General features: G+C 46.4%; 1 protein-coding gene across 2 annotated transcripts in view; it reads left to right on the top strand.

The window, feature by feature from the left end:
- Positions 1-5,089: 5,089 nt before the first annotated feature.
- MMD2 (monocyte to macrophage differentiation associated 2) overlaps positions 5,090-20,343 on the top strand; it is a 30,974-nt gene continuing 15,720 nt past the window's right edge. The window contains exons 1-4 of one of the 2 annotated variants that reach the window (XM_023555944.2): positions 5,090-5,390; positions 15,449-15,530; positions 17,716-17,876; positions 19,832-19,906. In XM_023555944.2, coding sequence (XP_023411712.1) covers positions 15,453-15,530; positions 17,716-17,876; positions 19,832-19,906 — 314 coding nt within the window. In that variant the 5' untranslated portion in view covers positions 5,090-5,390; positions 15,449-15,452. The remainder of the gene's footprint in view (positions 5,391-15,448; positions 15,531-17,715; positions 17,877-19,831; positions 19,907-20,343) is intronic. The other variant, XM_023555945.2, reaches the window with a different exon arrangement.

The following is a 20,343-nucleotide window of genomic DNA, read 5'->3' as shown; positions in this document are numbered from 1 at the left end:
GAGGTAAGTAGTCGAGCATAAACTGTTTGCTCCACTCCAAATAGGACTCTGAAATTGTAAACAGCTGTGAGTTTCATAAACATTTTATTCTTAAGGTGAATGTATGTAATTTATATATAGCATCTAGCAGAGCTCCTGGTATACAGTCGGTGCTCAAAACTGGTGGCTATGTATGCCATAGTTATTGTTATTATTTGTAGTCTGTCTCTTTCCAGGGAGGATTTGTGGCAGTGTATAAAAAGCTCCATAGGGCTGTCTGAGAAATCCTTTAATCTTGCCAAAGCTTTTTCTGACCTCGGCAGGTTTTTAATTTTATTGTGGTGGAATACGTATGACAACAAGTTTGCCATTGTAACCATTTTTTAGTGTACAATTCAGTGAGATTAATTATATTCATCATGTTGTGTAACTATCAACACTATTTCCAAAACTTTTTCTTCACCCCAAACAGAAACTCAGTACCCACTAAGCAATAACTCCCATTCCCTTCTCCCCCCAGCTCCTAATCTACTTTCTCTCTTTATGCATTTGCTTCCTCTAGATAGTTCATGTAAGTGGAATCATATGATATTTGTCCTTTTGTGATTGACTTCTTTCACTCAGCATAGTATTTTCAAGGTTCATCCATGAATCAGAACTTCATTTCTCTTTATGGCTAGATAATAGTCCATTGTATGGATAGACCACATATCGTTTATCCATTCATCTGCTGGTGGACATGTAGGTTGTTTCCATGTTTTGGCAATTGTGAATAATACTGCAATGAATTTTGGTGTACAAGTATCAGTTTGAGTCCTTGCTTTCAAGTCTTTTAGTTACTGTGATGGTTAAAATTGTGTGTCAACTTGGTTGGGCCATGATTCTCAGTGGTTTGGCAGTTATGATGTAGTTTGGCAGTTATGTAATGATGTAATCACCTCCATGATGAGATCTGATATAATGTAATGACTTCCATGATGAGATCTGTTGAAAGGGAGCCAGTCAGTTGAAAGGGAGTTTCCTTGGGGGTGTGGGCTGCATCTGATATATATGGACTTTCTGGTAAAGCTCGCTGGCTTTTGCTCACTCTGGATCCTGCATCCAGCTCATCATCATCTGACCTCTGGTTCTTGGGATTTGAGCCAGCAGCCTGCTGTCTGACCTGCCTGGTTAAATGTTTGGCTGCTGACCAAAAGGTCAGCAGTTCAAATCCACCAGCTGCTCCTTGGAAACCCTGTGGGGCAATTCTACTCTGCCCTATAGGGTCACTATGAATTGGAATCAACTCAATGGCAAGGGGTTTTATATATACATATACATATACATGTATGTGTGTGTGTGTGTACATGCTTCGCTAATTTTGCTTCTCTGGAGAACCCAGCCTGAGACAGTCACATACCTAGTCTCAGGCTCTGCTTTTAAGGGAACTGAAGGAAGACACAGTGACCATCAGACTAAAGTGGGTGTGTCTCATTTTCAGATCCTTCTTCTGCCTCAGGGGGAACCTTTGAGCAGTGAAAGTCCCCCTCTTCCAAAGGAGTCCAGCTGAAGGAAGCAGTTGGGTATAGCCAAGGGCACAGAATGGGGCTATCTGGATCTCACTGTGGCTCTCTCATGTGCGAGTCTTGCCAACAAGATGGCAGGAGTGCTAGAGGGCAAGAGGGGGCTTGGAGGGATCAGGCCCTGGAGATTCTCAGGCTCTGGTCTTTAATAATTAGTGCTTCCATTGACCTCTTTAGTTGGGGGATGATCTAAGAGGGAGAGGGAAGAGAGGTTGAGTTTATGCCAGGTGCTGTGTTTCATCACAGTGAAGACAACCAAGAAAACATCACTACCCCTCAGTTTTAAATTAAAATTTTTAATTTATTTTTTGTGCTTTAGATGAAAGCTTACAAATCAAGTCCGTCTTTCATACATAAAGCCATATACACCCTGCCATGTACTCCCAGCTGCTCTTCCCTTAATGAGACAGCACATTCCACCTCTGCACCCTGTAGTCCCCGTGTCCATTCGGCTAGCTCCTGTCCCCCTCTTCCTTCTCATCCTGCCTCCAGACAGGAGTTGCCCATGTAGTCTCATGCATTTACTTGAACCACGAAGTTCACTTCTCACCAGCATCATTGTCTTATAGTCCAGACCAATCCCTGTATGTAGAGTTGGTTTCAGGAATGGTTCCAATCTTGGGCTATCAAAGGGTCCGGGGACCATGACTGTCAGGGTCCCTCTAGTCTCAGTCAGACCATTAAGCCTGGTCTTTTTACGAGAATTTAAGATCTGCATCCCACTGTTCTCCTGCTCCATCAGGGATTCTCTGTTGTTTCCTGTCAGGGCAGTGATTGGTGGTAGCCGGGCACCATCTAGTTCTTCTGGTCTCAGGCTGATGGAGTCTCTGATTTATGTGGCCCTTTCTGTCTCTTGGGCTCGTATTTACCTTGTGTCTCTGGTGTTCTTCATTCGCCTTTGCTACAGGTGGGTTGAGACCAATTTACGCATCTTAGATGGCCGCTTGCTAGCGTTTAAGACCGCAGATGCCTCTCACCAAAGTGGAACGCAGAACGTTTTAATACATTTTGTTATGCCAGTTGACCTAAATGTCCCCAAAACCATGGACCCCAGACCTCCGTGCCTGCTGCTCTGGCCTCCGAAGCTTTTGGTTGCATTCAGGAAACTTCTTTGCTTTTGGTTTAGTCCAGTTGTACTTACTATCCCTGTGTTATGTGTTGCCCTTCCCTTCACCTAAAAAAATTCTTGTCTACTATCTGCTTAGTGAATATCCCTCTCCCTCCCTCACCACCCTTGTAATCGTCAAATATTTTTTTCTGTATTTAAACTTTATCTAGAGTTTTAATAATAGTGGTCTCATACAATCTTTGTCCTTTTGCAGCTGACTAAATTTGCTTAGCATAATGCCTTCCAGATTCCTCCATGTTATGAAATGTTTCACAGATTCATCGTTGTTCTTAATTGTTGCGTAGTATTCCACTGTGCGATTATACCGTAATTTATTTATCCATCCATCCGTTGATGGGCACCTTGGTTGCTTCCATCTTTTTGCTATTGTAAACAGTGCTGCAATGAACATGGGTGTGCATATATCTGTCCCCAAGGAGTGGGAGTGCTGGGTCATCTGGTAGTTCTATTTCTAGCTTCATAAAAAAGGAAGTGCCAAATTGATTTCCAAAGTGGCGGTACAATTTTACATTCCCACCAGCAGTGTATAAGCCATTTATTCCTTAATTCAAGAAACATTTATCAAACACCTCTTATTTGTCAGGCACCATCCTGGGTGCTGGGGATACAGTGTGAACAGATTCACTAGCTCTCATGCTAGGGTGGGAGACAGACAAGACACAGGTAAATATGTGCTAGAACTTCAAGCGATGACAAGAGCCAGGCGAGGGTGTGAAGGTGGGAATGGGCAAGATGGGGATAACAGTCCTACTTCATAGGATTGTTTGGGGGATGATAGGCAGAAACACATGTGAACTGGCATACTAAAAAACCAAGCCAATTGGCGTTGAGGGGATTCCAATGCTTGATGACCCCATCCATGTCAGAGTAGAATTGTGCTCCATAGGGTTTTCTTTTTCTTTCTTTTTTTTTTTTTTTGGTGCTTTAGGTCAAAGTTTACAGCTCAAGTTAGTTTCTCATACAAAAATTTATACATATACTGTTTTGTGACATTAGTTGCAACCCCCATAATGTGACAGCACACTCTCCCTTTCCACCCCAGGTTTTTTGTGTCCATCCAACCAGTTCCTGTCCCTTCCTCCCTTCTCATCCTGCCTCTGGACAGGAGCCATCCATTTGGTCTTGTGTATCTGACTGAACTAAGACACACACTCCTTATGTGTATTATTTTTTGTTTTATAGTCCTGTCTGATCTTTATTTAAGAGTAGGCTTCAGGAATGGTTTCAGTTCTGAGTTAACAGTATGTCTGGGGGCCATAGTTTTGGGGTTTCCTCCAGTCTCTGTCAGACCATGAAGTCTGGTCTTTTTACTTGAATTTGAGTTCTGATCCACTCTTTTCTCCCACTCTGTCAGGGACTCTCTGTTGTGTTCACTGTCAGGGGGTCATTGGTGGTAGCTGGGCACCATCTAGTTCCTCTGGTCTCAGGCTGGTAGAGTCTTTGGTTCATGTGGTCCTTTAGTCTTTTGGGCTAATATTTTCCTTGTGTCTTTGGTTTTCTTCATTCTCCTTTGCTCCAAGTGGAATAGGACCAATTGATGCGTCTTAGATGGTCACTTGCAAGCTTTTAAGACCTCAGCTGCCACGCACCAAAGTGGGATGCAGAATATTTTCTTAATAAACTTCGTTATGCCAGTCAACCTAGATGTCCCCCCCAAACTATGGTCCCCAGGCCCCAGACCCAGCTACTGTGTCTCTCAAAGTGTTTGGATGTGTCCAGGAAACTTCTTAGCTTTTGCTTTGGCCCAATTGTGCTGACTTTCCCTGTATTGCGTGTTGTCCTTCTCCATAGAGTTTTCAATGGCTGGTTTTTTCAGAAGTAGGTTGCCAGGCCTTTCTTCTGAGGTACTGCTGGGTGGACTCAAACCTCTGACCTTTCAGTTAGCAGCCCAGCGCATTAACTATTTATACCACTCCAACTGGTATACCAAACCAAAAACCAAGCCCGTTGCCATGGAGTCAATTCTGACTTATAGTGACCCCATAGGACAGAGTAGAACTGCCTCACAAGAGTTTGCAAGGAGTGTCTGGTGGATTCGAACTGCCAGCCTTTTGGTTAGCAGCCATAGCTCTTAACCACTATGCCACCAGGGTTTCCAACTGGTATACAGTGAGTGCCAAATAAATGATGGGCTCACACAGCATGGTATCCGGGCAGCTTGCTCTGCAGCATATCCCCGGGAGCTATCTGTTCAGCACCAGCAGTCCCAGCTGGTTGCTCTCCTCTTGACTGGGAAACTGCGTTCACAGGTCTGCCGGTGAGAAACAGGAACTGAGACTTGTCTCGAAACCCCACTTGAGTAGCGGTGCAGAAATGTGCTGTTACAGTTCATACAGGAACATCCCACCTCTGGGTTGGTCCCAAGCCCAGCCCTTTCTGGTACATCAGCTTGAGCCCTCGCAGATGAGCAGGTGTCAGTACTGCAGGCCTTATGTGTTTGCCTGCGTCTCCCAGACAGTAGCTGCTGGGGAGAGGTTGGGGTGGTGTCTGCTCGGACCCTCTATATCCTCTGAAGGCCCAGCGTGGCTGTGGCATGTGGTGGGCATGCAAGATTTGTCCACGGACTGAGCACCTACAGTTGACTGGTGGTTCGTTGATTCCTTCAGAAACCTTGTTGAGAGCCAGGTGTTGGGGCGCCAGAATGGGCATTGCCTTGAGGGGCCCGGTGCTTTCCTGGAAGAAAGGACAGAGGAGGCAGTAGCCTGGCTGCCTGGTGTGTGGTGAGTCCCTGGAGCTCTCGGGGAAGGTTGGAGAACCAGAGGATGTGGTAGACTTTGAGCCCACCATTTGCAAAGTGGGGATGTGATCACTGGCTGTCAAAGAAGAGTGCTGGGGGCAGTGATGGTAGAATTCTCACCTTTCATGAAGGCATGAAGGAGACCTGGGTTCAGTCCTGGCCAATGCACCTCATGTATAGTCACCATCCGTCTGTCTGAGGAGGTTTGTGTGTTGCTGTGATGCTGAACAGATTTCAGCAGAGAGTCTAGACTGACAGACTAGGAAGAAAGGTCTGGCAATCTGCTTCTGAAATTAGACAAGTAAAAACCCAGTTGATCACAATAGTCTGATCTGTAACTGATCATAGGGATAGTGCAGGACTGGGGAGTGTTTTGTTCTGTTGTGTGTGGGGCCACCATGAATCAGGGGTGACTCTATGGCCACTAACAATGACAAAAGAAGGGCATTGAGGAAGAAATAAGGTAATGCTTGTCAAGTGCCTTGCTCTTGATGAGCACCAACCAATGGGAGCAACAGCAGCGTTTTACACTCAAGCTGCCCACTTCTCCTCTTTATTCCCACAGTAGCTTGTGAGGTTTGTAGAACAGGAATTTTCCAGGAGAACTTCAAGCTCAGAGAAGTTAGGTGATGTTCCCTGGGTTACACAGCCAGGGCTGGAATCTCAAGGCTAGCGTCTGGCCTCCTGATTCCAAATCCAGAGCTCTCACAGGCCACGATACCGACGTGTTGGCCTCCACCCTCTCTTTGTTCTTTTCTTGGGCTCCGTTATGCTGGGCATTGGTGGGGGTAGATGGGTAAAGCCACTGGGCTTCAGTGTTTCCCTTTGTGAAGTGGGAGGGTGTGAGTTGATTAGAGCAGGACTTCCTGAGGTGGGGAGGACCTGGATTCTAAGGGTATCACAGGGTATCATGGAGTCAGAGAAGTGAAAAAGTGTGGGAATTATGAATGCCCTCTCTCCACCCTCACAAATCAGGCCCTACAGGCCCATCTTTTAAAGTCTCTTTTGTTTACTTTTGCTTGAAGATTGATCAACTCTAGAGCTAACATTGGAGCCCTGGTGGCACAGTGCTTAAGAGCTCAGCTGCTAACCAAAAGGTTGGCAGTTCGAATCTACCAGCCACTCCTTGGAAATCCTATGGGGCAGTTCTACTCTGTCCTGTAGAGTCACTGTGAGTTGGAATCAACTCGAGAGCAGTGGGTTTGGTTTTTTTTTTTTTTTTTTTAAGAAGTAATACTGGCTCTGACCTACTCATTTGAGGCTCTGATTGGCTGCCGATGACATCATGGGAATAGCTGGGAGATGGTTGGGGGTTGAGAAGTCCAGGTTAGGTGGAAGGAGGTCTCTGGTGAGAGATCTGATGTTCCTGCCTGGCCGGATCTGTGGGTCTGTCCACTGGTGCTGGGGAGGAGGATAAATTGGCAGATAGGCTCCCTCTTTGTTGGGGTAAACCCTCCTCCTAACCTTCACTCACAACACTCAGCAGTTGCCTGGTCTCATCCGTTATCTCCTGGAGCGGGGAGGACAAAGGGTGGTCCTTGCTTTGGATCCCCATCATCCCAGAGGTGTGGAAGTTTCCCAGAGACCCTCGGGGCAGAGCTGGGGTTTGAACCCAGGTCTGTTGGTTAGGATTGCCAGTTGCACATCGCAGGGGTCGCTGTTCACATGAGATCCTGTGTGCAACACCAAGGCCCTGTACTGGCTCCAAGGTCTGTGCGCTTGCCTACCGATTGTGCCATCACCCTGTGTCCCAGTGTCCCAGGGCTGCTGTAAGAAAGTGCCACAAACTGGGTGGCTTATAAGAGCAGAAATTTATTGTTTCACAATTCTGTGGGCTAAGAGTCTGAAATTAGAGTGTCGGCCATGCTGATTCCTTCTGAGGCTCTGAGGGGGAACCTGTTCCACTGGCTTCTGGTGGCTGCTGGTGACCCTTGGTGTTCCTTTGTTGCTTGTAGATGTACCTTCATATGGTGTCCTCCCCCGTGTGTGACTCTGCCCTGTGTCTCTTCTCCTCTTTTATGAAAACACCACTCATTTTGGGTGAGAACCCACACTGCTCCTGTGTAACCTCATGCTAACTGATAACATCTTCAAACTGATAACCTATTTTCTATTTCCAAACAAGGTCATGTTCACAGCTATGGGGGTTAGGACTTCAACATACTTTTTTTGGGGCGTACCATTTAATCCATAACAATGTGTCTCACGCCATAAAGTAGAGGGTTGCTCTGTGAACCTTCCAGATTCTGGTGGCTTGTGGCAGCATCTCTCTACCCTCTCCTTCTGTCATCATGTGGCCCTATTCCCTCTGAGTGTCTCTTCCCTGCTTTTATAGGGTCCACTCAGATGGGATTAGGACCCGCCCTACCAGTGTGGCCTCATGTTACATTAACTGATAACATCTAAAAAAACCTTCATTTTCATTGAGTGGACTCCTACTCATGAAGCACCCTATAGGACAGAGTAGAACTGCCCCATACGGTTTCTAAGGAGCTGCTGCTGAATTTGAACTGCTGATCTTTTGCAAAACCTTGTTTCCAAACAAGTTCACCTTCACAGGTACTGGGGGCTAGGACTTCAGCATATCTTTTGGGGGGAACAATTCACCCCACACCACATTGTCTAGCATTGGCTCTTTCCTCCTATCCCTTGTGGAGCTTCCTCTTCCTGTTCCCAGCCTCTCCCCTGGGATTTTGGTCCTACAGCCATTCAGAGGTGGCCCTATTCCAAGGACTGTTCTCTCCTCCCACTTGGGTTCCCAAAGTCTGAGCCAAGATGCTGTCGGCTGTTCAGAAGGAGCCCTGGATTCATGAATGGGCACAAAGAAGCAGCCAGGCAAAGCTAGAGGGGCTGGAGAGAAGCTTAGCGTGGCTGGAGGCCAGCTGGGCTCAGGATTGTCCTTTGCTGCTGGGGGACAGACAGACAGGCCCCCTTTGTCTGGGAGCCTGGGCAGATCTCTTTGGTCCTCTGTTTCAGGCACCCAGGGTCGTGGTGACAAGCACCACCCCAGGCGGGGATGGGGGGGCCTGGGCTCATTAACCCCAGGAGGCTGCATCTTTCTCTAGGGACTGCAGGCCCAGCTGCTGAGTACAGACTGAAGGACAGGAAAGGAGACTGAGCTCCGAAGCCGGGCCTGACACCTGCCCAGAGGTGGGAGAGGAAGGAGAGTGAGCTGGGGGTGCTTAGCCCTGGACTGCGGGGAGGTCCCAGGGGCAGAGCAAGGACCTGCCCTGAGCTGAAATCTCAAAACGTTAAAAACAGAATTACCTTCTGACCCAGCAATCCCACTGTTAGGTATATACACCCAAAAGACTTGAAAGCTGGGACTTGAACAGACACATACACACCGGTGGTCATAGCAGCACTGTTCACAGTCGCCAAAAGGCAGAGACAGCCCAAGCGCCCATCAGTGATGAATGGATAAACACAGTGTGGTCTGTCCACACAATGGAATGTTACTCAGCCATAAAGCGAAATGAAGTTCTGATTCATGTTACCACATGGATGGACCTTGAAAACATTATGCTGAGTGAAATAAGTCAGACATAAAAGGACAAATACTGTATGATCCCACGTACATGAAATATCTAGAATAGGCAACAGCAGAGACAAAAAATAGATTAGAGGTTACCTGGGACCAGGAGAGGGGAGAGTGAGGAGTTACTGCTTAATGGGTACTGAGTTTCTGTTAAAAAAAAAAAAAAAGTTTCTGTTAGGATGATGGATATACCATGGTTTATTTAACTGATCTCTTGTGTGCTGTTGAGTTGATTCAAATGCATAGCAACCCCATGTGACACAGTAGAACGGCCCAATTGGGTTTCTGAAGCTATACTTTTTATGGGAGCAGGTCACCAGGCTCTTTCTCCCAAGGAGCCACTGGGTGGGCTCGAACCACCAACTTTTTGGTTAGCAGCTGAGCACTTAACCATTGCATCACCAGGGCTCCTTTTAACAATCTAGTGTTAGACATTTAGGTTAATCCCTGTTACTGCTTTTTGTTCAGCTCCATATTATTCTTTTGGAGCCCTGGTGGCGCGGTGGTTCAGAGTTTGGCCGCTAACCAAGAGCTCGGCAGTTGGAATCTACCAGCCACTCCTTGGAAACCTTATGGGGCAGTTCTGCTCTGTCCTATAGGGTCACTTTGAGCCGAAATCGACTCGATGGTACCTAACAACAACAACAACAACAAGGTAACACATATACAAGGACACCTAAGTCCAGAGAGGTTAAGTAATTTCCCCCAGATCACACAGCTGCTAAGTGACCGCACAGGGAGTTTTCACCAGCTGTGCCTGGCGGCAAAGCCCATGCTTACCTCAGTTCCGGAGGAGAATTTGAAATTATGGGTCCTGTTTCCTCGCCAATGCCTGCGCCCAGAATCCTGGCTCCAGAATCCTGGCTCTGAGTGGGAGCCCTCTGCATTGAGTTGAGCTCCCCCACCTCCATCAAATGCAGTAGCTGTCTGGTCATCTGAGCACCCAGGGTTGGCCTCAGAATGGATTCTGTTCTCCAGAGAGGAGGGAGAAAAGCCCATTTCCCTCCTTTAGTTTAACCAGTGATGACCTGCTAGAAATTTCAGCTCTTTAAAGAGAAATTTCTTCCCCTCTTGAAGACTGCCTATCTACCTCTGTTCTAAAACATCCTAAATTTTCTCTGTGCATTTTATCTGTAAAAAATAAATTCATGTCTCATGACATGAATGAACCTTGAAGACAGGGTGCTGAGTGACATAAGCCAGACATAAAAGCACAGGTATTGAATGAGCCCACTTTTAAATGAAATATCTAGAATAGACCAAAGCATAGAGACAAAAGTTATGGTTAACTCAAAAAATTAGTAGTTAAAATTTAATTAGAAAGTTGGTGGTTACCAGGAGCTGGGAGGAAGAGGGAACAGGAATTATTGCTGAAGGGTTACTGAGTTTCTGTCTGGGGCCGTGGAAGACTTTTGGAAATGGAAAGTGGTATAATGTGGTATACAACATGTACAACATGGCGAACGTAATGAATGTCGCTGAGTTAAATATTGAAAAATAGCTAAAATGGCAAACTTTTTGTTGTATATATTTCACCACAATAAAATTAAAAAAATTTTTTTTAAGGAATACATTGTCCCTCACCTGGGGAATGGATAAGTAAATGCTGGTACGTAAATACCGTAGAATACTATGTAGCAATAAAAAAGAATGAGCTATCGATCCAAGCATTAACACATATGAATCTCCAATGCATTATGTTAAGTGAAAAAAGCCAGACTCAAAAGGCTACGTGGTGCATGATTCCATTTCCACGACACTCTGGAAAAGGCAAACCAGAGGGCTAGAGAACAGAACAGTGGTTGTCACACCTGGGGATGGGGAGAGGTACTGGGTATAAAAGGGGATTAGGGCCTGTCAACAGATGAATGGATAAATAAACTGTGGTGCATACACACAATAGAGTACTATGCAGCCATAAAGAATAACGATGAGTTCTCAAAATATACTAAAATGTGGACGAATCTGGAGGTCATTAGGCTGAGTGAAATAAGTCAATCATGCAAGGACAAATACTGTATGATTTCAAAAGACAAGAATAGGCATACATACAGAATGCAACATTCTTGATTACCAGGGAAGGGAGGGAAAAGGAATCACTTTCTAGATAGTAGACACTTGTTAGTTTTGGTGATGGGTAAAGCAATACTGAATAAAGGTGAAGTTGGCACAACTTGACCAAGGAAAAAGGTGGCACTAAAAAGTATTCAAGAATATGGGGTGTACAATTTTGCAATAGTTATAACAACCAAAAAATGTGTGTGGTAACATGGGTAGATATGTATGCTTTTTTTTTTTTTTATACGTATAGGTAAGCAGTTATGAATATACGGATGCACACGTCTGAAGAGTGTTTCTGTAGGCAAATGTTATACATGTTTGTGTGTGCTACATGTATATCCTTAAATAAGATACATAGGGACCACAGTTATGGATACTTCCTAGACATATCCAAATGCCTCATGGGGTTGGGTTATTGGATTTGAGGGCTTAATTAAGGCTGTAGTTTTGGCAGTGGGAGCAGGGGAAATTGGTCAATTGGCGTAACATAGCTCATAAGGATAATGTTTTACATTCTAGTTTGTTGAATAGCATCTGGGGTCTTAAAAGCTTTTGAGTGGCTATCTAAGAATCAACTATTGGTCTCTATGCATCTGGAGCAAAAGAGAAAGAAGGAAATCAAAGACTCAAAGAAGAAACTAGCCTACAGCACTAATAGTCTACACAAACCATGGCCTCACATACCTGAGACCAGAAGAACCAGATGGTGCCTGGCTACCGCTATTGACCATTGCAACCAGGGACACAATAGATGGCCCTGGATAGAATGGGAAAAAAATGTAGAACAAAATTCCTAAAAAAGTCCGGACTTATTGGACTGGTAAAGACTGGAAGAACTGCCAAGACTATCACCCTGGGATATCCTTTAAATTTGGAACTCAAATCACTCCCAAGGGTCACCTATCAGTCAAAAGACAGAGTGGCTCATAAAATAAATATCACCCATGAGTACTGTGCTCTTCTGAACAATCGTCTAACTGAGACCTAATGGTCGACATTCACCCTAGACCAAAGATGAGAAGGCAAGGGGGTGCAAGGAAGCTAGACTAATGGGAACAGAGCAACCAGAATGGAAGTGAGAGTACTGACACGTTGCCAAAGCTGTAACAAATGTCCCAGAACGATTTGTAAAAAAACTGTTCAATGGAAACCTAACTTGCAATGTAAAATCTCTCCAAAACCACAGAAATTCTTTAAAAAAAACGGAGGGGGATGAGGGAATTTGGGGCAGGTCGATAGAACTGTTCTTTGCTTTGACTGTGGTGGTAGTTACCCAAAAGTGCATTTGCCCAAACTCACAAAACCATACAGCAAAGAAAAAAAAATTACTGTATGCAAATTTGGCTTAGTTTCTATTTTTGCTTTTTAATAGACTCTTTTTTTAGAGCAGTTTTAGGTTTGCAGAAAAATTGTGCAGAAAGTACAGAGAGTTCCCGTACACCCGCTGCCCTGCTGCAGGGCTCCTCCCGGTAACTTCTTGCATTCTTGGGATACGTTTGGTTGGTTACAACTGATGAATCAACGCTGAAACATTGTTATTAACCATAGTCCCTGGTTTACATGAGGGTTCACTCTTTGTGTTCTACAGTCCTATGGGTTTTGACAAATGCATAGTCATGCTTCCACCACTTATTATCTGCAAATATTTTACACTTTTTTAAAAAAAAATTGTGGTAAATATGTACGTCAGAAGCCCTGGTAGCACAGTGGTTAAGCGCTCGGCTGCTAACCACAAGACTGGCGATTTGTACCCACCCAGCCGCTCCATGGGAGAAAAGACCTGGTGATCTGCTCCCGTGAAGATTACAGCCTAAGGAACCCTATGGGGCCGTTCTACTTTGTCACACGAGGTCACTATGAGTCAGAATCCACTCAGTGTTACCCGACAGCAACAACGACAAATATATGTAACAAAATATTTGCTGTGTCATCATTCTTTGCATGTACAATTCCATGGCATTAATTATGTTTATCCTGTTGTTCAACCATCGCCATTGTCCGTTTCCAATTTTTTTCATCACTCTGAACAGAAGCTTAGTGTCTCCTAAGCAATGAGTCCCTACTATATGCAAATTAAAAAATAAATTTAAAAAATGAATTCATTGTCCTCTTAAAGTGCCTGACTTGAGGCTCAGGCCATAGGGGGTTAAAGGGAAAGTTCTTGGTTCCTTGGGGTTGTGGGAATTCTCTTTCTTGAGCTGGTTGCTCCTGGCCCCCCTGCCCTTGTCTCTCAGCCTTTCTCTCTGCCTGCCTCTCTTTCTCTCTCTTTCCTGCGTTCAATAGCTACAGCGTGGGTAAGAGACAAGGAAAGTTTTGTGGAGTGTAGAAATAAATAACTGGCTGTCTGGGGTCCCCATGGCAACCGTGACATCACCCCGGAGTCTGTGTGGAGAAAGAGGATTCTCCTGTGTTTGTTAATGGACCCGGAAAAGAAAGGACTTCCAGGGCCACCTGGTCACAGGTGGAGGACGTGCCTCCCTTGGCAGGCGATTTTATTCCGAACCTGGGAGAAAGACTTTAACTGCACCCTCACCGATGGCTCTCGGTGCCCCAGCCCAGTTTGTGGAAGCATAAATTGGCACAACTGCCTCGGAGGGGCTGTTGGGGACCATCTATCAGCATTAACACTGTGTGTACTTTTGGGCCCAGAAATTGCACTTTCAGGATTTTTTTTTTTTTAATTGTGGTAAAATATACACGTCCCTGGGTAGTGCAAAAGGATTAATGTGCTCGGCTGCTAACCGAAAAGTTGGCAGTTGGAGTCCACCTAGAGGGGCCTCAGAAGAAAGGGCTGGTGATCTACTTCCAAGAAATCAGCCATTGGAAACCCTATGGAGCACAGTTCTCCCCTGACACGCGTGGGGTCGCTGTGAGTGAGAATTGACTCTATGACAAGTGGTAGTACTCAAATATACACAACCTAAAATTTGCAATTCTCACTTTGTTCAAGTGTACCATCCCATGACACTAATCACAGTGTTGCGCAACGATCAAAATCTTTTCATCATCCCAAACAGAGACTCTGTACCCGTTAAGCACTAACTCCCAATTCCCCCATCCCTGGCCCACAGTAACCACTAATCCACCTTCTGCCTCTGCACATTTGCTCATTCTAGATCTTTCATGTCAGTGGGGTCACTGTAACATTTGTCCTTTTGTATCTGACTTGTTTCGCTCAGCATAATATTTTCAAGGTTCACCCACGTCATGACATGTGTCAGAACTTCATTTCTCTTGACGGTGGAATGATATTCCATTGTGTGGATATACCACGTTTTGTGTATCCATTCATCTGCTCATGGCCACTTGGGTTGTTTCTACCTTTTGGCAGTTGTGAATAGTGCTGCCATGAATATCGGTGCACAAGTATCTGTTTGTGTTCCTCCTTTCAGAGGAATTTGCATTTTTAAAAAAGAAAGTCACCTCTCCATTTCCCTGTGAGTCTGTGCCCAGCAGAAATGAGTGTGTATGGTCACCGAAAGATATGCATGTGAATATTCATAGCAGTGTTCTCCACAATAGCCCCAAGCTAGAAACAACCCCAATGTCCACCAACAGTAGGTTGGATAAACAAATTGTGCTATATCCATCCAATGGGATAGTATACTGCAGCAAAAACATCAACTGCTATATCCAACAATGTGGAGGAACCTCACAGAAACCATATTGAGCCAAAGAAGCGAGCCACATGAGAATGCATGCTATAAGATAGTTCAAGAACAGGCAAAATTATCCTCCAATGACAGTGCCAGATAGTGGATTACTTGGGGGACAGGTACTGACTGGAGGGGCATAAGAGAACTTTCTGGGGGAATGAGCTGAAACAAGCTCTGTCTTGGTCTGGGTGGTGGCTTCATGGGTGTGTGCATATGTAAAGATTCATCGTGCTTACACTTGGAGAATTATATGGGAGTTATACTTAAAGAAAAACAGGAAATGAAGAGAAGCCTCCATCCTAATATTTAACAAAGTTTCACAACAAACACCACACGGGGTAAGGCTCAAAATCTTGGATGGTACAAAAAAAATAATTATCATTTGCTGGGGAGGGGGCATTGAGTTTATGTTAATGGTGTTGGAATACTATGGAAAAGGGGAGTGATAATGGAGACACAGCATGGAGCATGTAATCCATGCCATTGCATTGTAAATGTAGAAATTGTATCGGCAAATGCTTTGGTGTGTATATTTCACCACAATTAAAAAACAAAACCAAAATCAATTATCAGAAAAAAATGAGAGCAATTCTCTCTCACCAGCAGTAGGGGGCAAACTGTGAGTCATCAAACCAAAACCAAAAACCAAACCCTTTGCTTTTGAGTAGGTTCCACTCATAGCAACCCTAGAAGACAGAGTGGGTCGTCAGCCTCCTGGGAGTTCTGTGGCAGGAGCTGTCCTGGGCTTCCCCAGCCGAGCTTCCTGGAATTCTGCTCTTGTTGCAGGTTCATGAACCACAGAGTCCCGGCCCACAAGAGGTACCAGCCCACGGAGTACGAACATGCTGCCAACTGTGCCACCCATGCTGTGAGTCGGCTCTCGGGGAGAGGTTGGGTGCTGAGGGTGGAGGTGGGGGACACTTCCAGTTGTGGGCAGGGAAGGCAGCCTCTGCTAAGTGACCCTCAGGAGAGAGAGTGGAATCTCCACGGAAGACCATTTTGGTAAATGGGAGTGTGGCACTGAGCATGTCTCTGTTTTGCTAAGAACCTTCAGTGGCTCCCTAGTATCTCACACTACCTCCAGACACTTAGGCAAGCTCTTGGCCAGGCCTGAGCCTGTAAGCCTGCCCCACCTCCCACTGCCGCCCTCTGGCCCTCAGGCTCTGGCCACTCAGAGCCACTCCCTGGTTCCTAAATAGAAGGCAGGCTCCATGCCTTCATATTTGCTGTTCCCTCTGCCTGGAATACCTGCCATTTCCACCCCGGCCTCTTCTCTGAAACCCTCTTCACCTTACATTAAAAAAACCCAGTTGCCGTGGGGTCGATTCTAACTCATGCAACCCCATGTGTCCGAGTAGAACTGTGCTCCATAGGGTTCTCAGGGGCAGATTTTTTGGAAGTAGATTGCCGAGCCTTTCTTCCAGCGCACTTCTGGGTGGACTCAAACCTCCAAATTTTCGGTTATCAGTCGACTGCATTAACTGTTTGCAGTACCCTTGCTTACATGTCCCTCCATGAGCCTTCCCATCTACCATGATGTTGGTGAGCTCTTAACCCAGTGTCCCCAGGTACATAGCTCTCATCAGCTCAAGTTGTGTCTAGCTGGAGGCACGCCAGTCCATCCTCTTCCTCAATGAGCAAGCATTTCCTGGTGTCTGCAAGATCTCTATGAGCACTAGGCAGCACAGTGGTTAAGCACTCGGCTGCTAACCGAAATGTTGGTGGTTCAAACTCACCAGCTGCTCTGCAGGAGAAAGATTTACAGCTTTGGAAACCCTACGGGGGCGGTTCTGTTCTGTCCTATAGGGTCACTATGAGTTGGAATTGACTTGAGGGCAATAGGTTTTTGGTATGGGCCACACCTCTAGCACGGCAGAGGGGTGCTTACATAGACTCCTTGCAGGCGGTGGGCTCCTGGGGGTGTCAGGAAGCACCTGGCACACCCAGGTTGGGCTCAGACAGTGTTGGTGGAGTTGGATGAAATCAATTCCCAGCCTTGCCTCCTTCTCTTAGGCCCCCAGGGTTAATATGTGCTTCCCTGATGTGAGCCCAGGCCTTCAGTGATAGGCAGCAAATAAGAAGGAAGAGCTGGCACTGATTAGCATTTAGTGAGCCCTGGGTAGTACAGATGGTTTGCAATCGACTGCTAGCCTAAAGGCTGGTGGTTCGAACCTACCCACTGGCACCACGAAAGAGAGGTCTGGCAATCTGCCTCTGTAAAGATCACAGCCAGGAAAATCCTATGAAGCAGCTCTACTCTGTAACACATGGGGTCACTAAGAGTCAGAATTGACTCAGTGACAATGGGTTTTTTCGTGTGTGCCCATGGGGACAGTGGCGGTAGAATCCTTGCCTTCCATGGGGAGACCCAGGTTTGATTCCTGGCCAGTGCGTCTCATGCACAGCTACCACCTGTCTGTCACTGTAGGCTTGTGTGTTGTGTCGGTATGATGCTGAGCCAGTTTCAGCAGACCTTCCAACTAAGACAGACTAGGAAGAAAGGCCTGGGGGTCTACTTCTGAAAATCAGCTATTGAAAACCCTGTGGGTCGCATGGTCCAATCGGCAACTTATTATGGAGATGGCGCAGGACGGAGGAGCGTTCTGCTCTGTTGTGCATGGGGTTGCCCTGACTCAGGGGCCGACTCGATGGCAGCTAAGAACAACAAAGTGGAATAAATATATATATATATTTTTTAACGTTTTTACCAATTTCTTTAAGGTTTGGCTTAATGGATAACAGTTGGGATCTCTTACCTACTTTTGCATTCAATCAGTTCATGAAATAAAAATTTAAAAAATTCAATTTCTCCATGTCACTAGCCACTTTTCAAGTGCTCAGTATCCATGTGGCTACCATGTTGGACAGCACAGATCTAGAACCTTCCATCATTGCAGAAAGTTCTGTTGGAGAGCGCTGGACTATAGGAAGGTGGGCTGGAGGATGCTCAGAGAGTCTGCGGCCTGCTGTCACGCACACGCATACACACACACACACTCGTGCGCACACACATGGCTGGGGCCCTGCAACTCCTATCTCTGTTCCTGTTTCAGTTCTGGATCATTCCCAGCATCCTCGGCAGCTCCAACCTCTACTTCCTGTCGGATGACGACTGGGAAACCATTTCTGCGTGGATCTATGGCTTCGGCCTCTGTGGCCTCTTTGTGGTGTCCACTGTGTTCCACACCATCTCTTGGAAGAAGAGCCACCTCAGGTACCTCCCGCACAGCCCGTGGGAAGGGGAGCTTGCTTGGCGGAAGGGACTGGGGACCACAGTGGGCCAAGGGATGAGGACAGGCTCAGCTGGACGCAGAGGGGCCAACGGTGGGATGACCTGGTACTGCCTTTGGGAGAGGACCAATCCCCTGCTTGGGGTTGGCTGGGGTGAGTCCCACCTGGGCAGAGCCCTGTACCTCTAGAAGTGAACCAAGGTCCCTGAGTGGCATAAATGGTTTGTGGTTGACTACTTGCAAGGTTGGTTGTGTGAACCCACCCAGCCGTACTGTGGAAGAAAGGCCTGGAGATCTGCTTTATAGATGACATCCAAGAAAACCCTATGTGGTACAGTTCTACTCTGTTACATATGGGGTCACCATGAGTCGGAATCTACTCAATGGCAACAGGTTTGGTTGTTTTAGGAGTGAACCACAAGATCAAAAACCTAGCTCCCCTGGTTGTTAAGAGGGGTGACTATCATAATGGCTCCCGTCTGGGTGCCCACTAGGTTCCAGACACCTTACAGAGCTTCTTCTCTAATCTTTTCAATAATTCTGCAGTGTGGGAGTTAGAATCCCTGTGTTATAGGGGTGAAACTGATGCTCAGAGTGATGATAGGCCTTGCTGAAGGTCCTGTAGCTGGTAATGTCCAAGGCTTCTCGTTGAGAGGACACTGCTGGCCTGAGCAGCAGCACTTGTCACCCTGTTCGGTGCTCCCTCCCCTGCCTTCAGAAGCCCCTGACTCTGCTGAATTCTATTCCCTTCCCACCCCCTTTCTTTTACCACCCACCAGGGCCTTCTTGAGCCCCACGGTATTAGCTTCTTCCTGTGGCTGCTGTAACAAAGGAGCCCTTGTGGTGCAGTGGTTAAGAGCTCCGTGTCTGTGTTTCTTCTATCCTTTTGTAAGAGCACCAGTCACATTGGATTGAGGACCACCCTACTCCAGTATGATGTCATCATTAACTAATTACATCTACAAAGAACCTATTTCCAAACATGTTCACATTCACAGGTACTGGGGATTAGGACTTCAGCATATCTTTTTGGGGGACATAATTCAGCCCATAATAGCCACTCAGTGGTAGAGCTGGGATTCGAACCCAGGCCTTCTCCATAGCCTGGATCCTGAACCACTAAGTTGTTGTGACATCAAATGTCAGAACCAGGAGGGTCTTCAGGAGGCACATCGTTCAGCAGTTTTGCACTTTTAGCCACAGAATCTTTAGTTCTTTTGAAATTGTGTGAATAGCCCAGTATATAAAGCAAAAAGTAAAGATCTGACTTCCTTTCCCCCGCTTTTATCAGATCTTTACTTTCAAGGGCACCCTGAGGCATCTCCATACAACCCCTGGGGTGTTTGGGAGTCTGGCCTGAAAAGATGTCTTGGCTGCTATCCCAAAGGTTGGAGGTTTGAGACCACCCAGAGGAGCCTCAGAAGAAAGGCCTGGTGACCTACTGCCAGGAAGACTTCAGCCAAGAAGACCCTGTGGGGTGCAGTTCTGCTTTCTAACACACGGGGTCTCCATGGGTCAGAATCGACTCCTCAGCAACCAGCAACGATCACTTACAAAGGTCTCCGAGTGATGCAGACAGTTAACGCTCTTGGCTATTAACCGAAAGGTGGAAAGTTCCAGTCCACCCAGAGGAGCCTCAGAAGAAAGGCACGGTGATCTACTTCTGAAAAACAGCCACTGAAAATCCGATAGAGTGTAGTTCCTACTGTGCTCACATGAGGGTCCGTGAGTCAGAGTCGACTCGACAGCAGTGGGTGTGGGTTTTGGTTTTAGTCACTTACAGATGGGGACACTGAGGCCTGAGGGCCATCCTGGATGGAGGCGTGGACTCTGAGCCCTGTTCTGCCCCCTCTGGCCTGTGATTGTCCAGGGCCCGGCTCTGGGCTCCCAGGCCCTTCCTTGCTGCCCAGGGCCATAACCACTGGACTCTCTGCCCTAGGATGGTGGAGCACTGTCTGCACATGTTCGACCGGATGGTCATCTACTTCTTCATAGCGGCCTCCTATGCACCCTGGTGAGTTCTGCTGCCTGCGCCCAGGGTGGGAGGGGGCCTGCCCTGATTCTTTTATTTTAATGCATTTTATTTTTCCAGGATGGTGCAATCAGTTTGCACTCTACTACTAACCTAAAGATTGGCAGTTCAAGCCCACCCAGTGGTGCCATGAAAGCAAGGCCTGGCAATCTGCCTCCATAAAAATTACAGCCAAGAAAACCCTATGGGGCAGTTCTACTCTGTGACACATGGGGTCCCCACAAGTCGGAATCAACTTGACGGCCTGGATTTGTTTGCTTTTTGTTATCTACACACATATATATAAATGCAGAAAGAAATCATATGCGTAGATACGATGATATACATACATAAAATATTTATATATATTACATGTATATTTGCATATACAGTTGATTCTTGTCATTCATGGTAGTTATGGAAACCCATGTTATCAGGAG

The sequence above is a fragment of the Loxodonta africana genome, chromosome 12 (assembly GCF_030014295.1).
Source record: "Loxodonta africana isolate mLoxAfr1 chromosome 12, mLoxAfr1.hap2, whole genome shotgun sequence".
Classification (NCBI taxonomy): domain Eukaryota; kingdom Metazoa; phylum Chordata; class Mammalia; order Proboscidea; family Elephantidae; genus Loxodonta; species Loxodonta africana.
The sequence above is the reverse complement of the archived record's forward strand: the minus strand, read 5'-3'. Positions and strand labels throughout refer to the sequence as shown.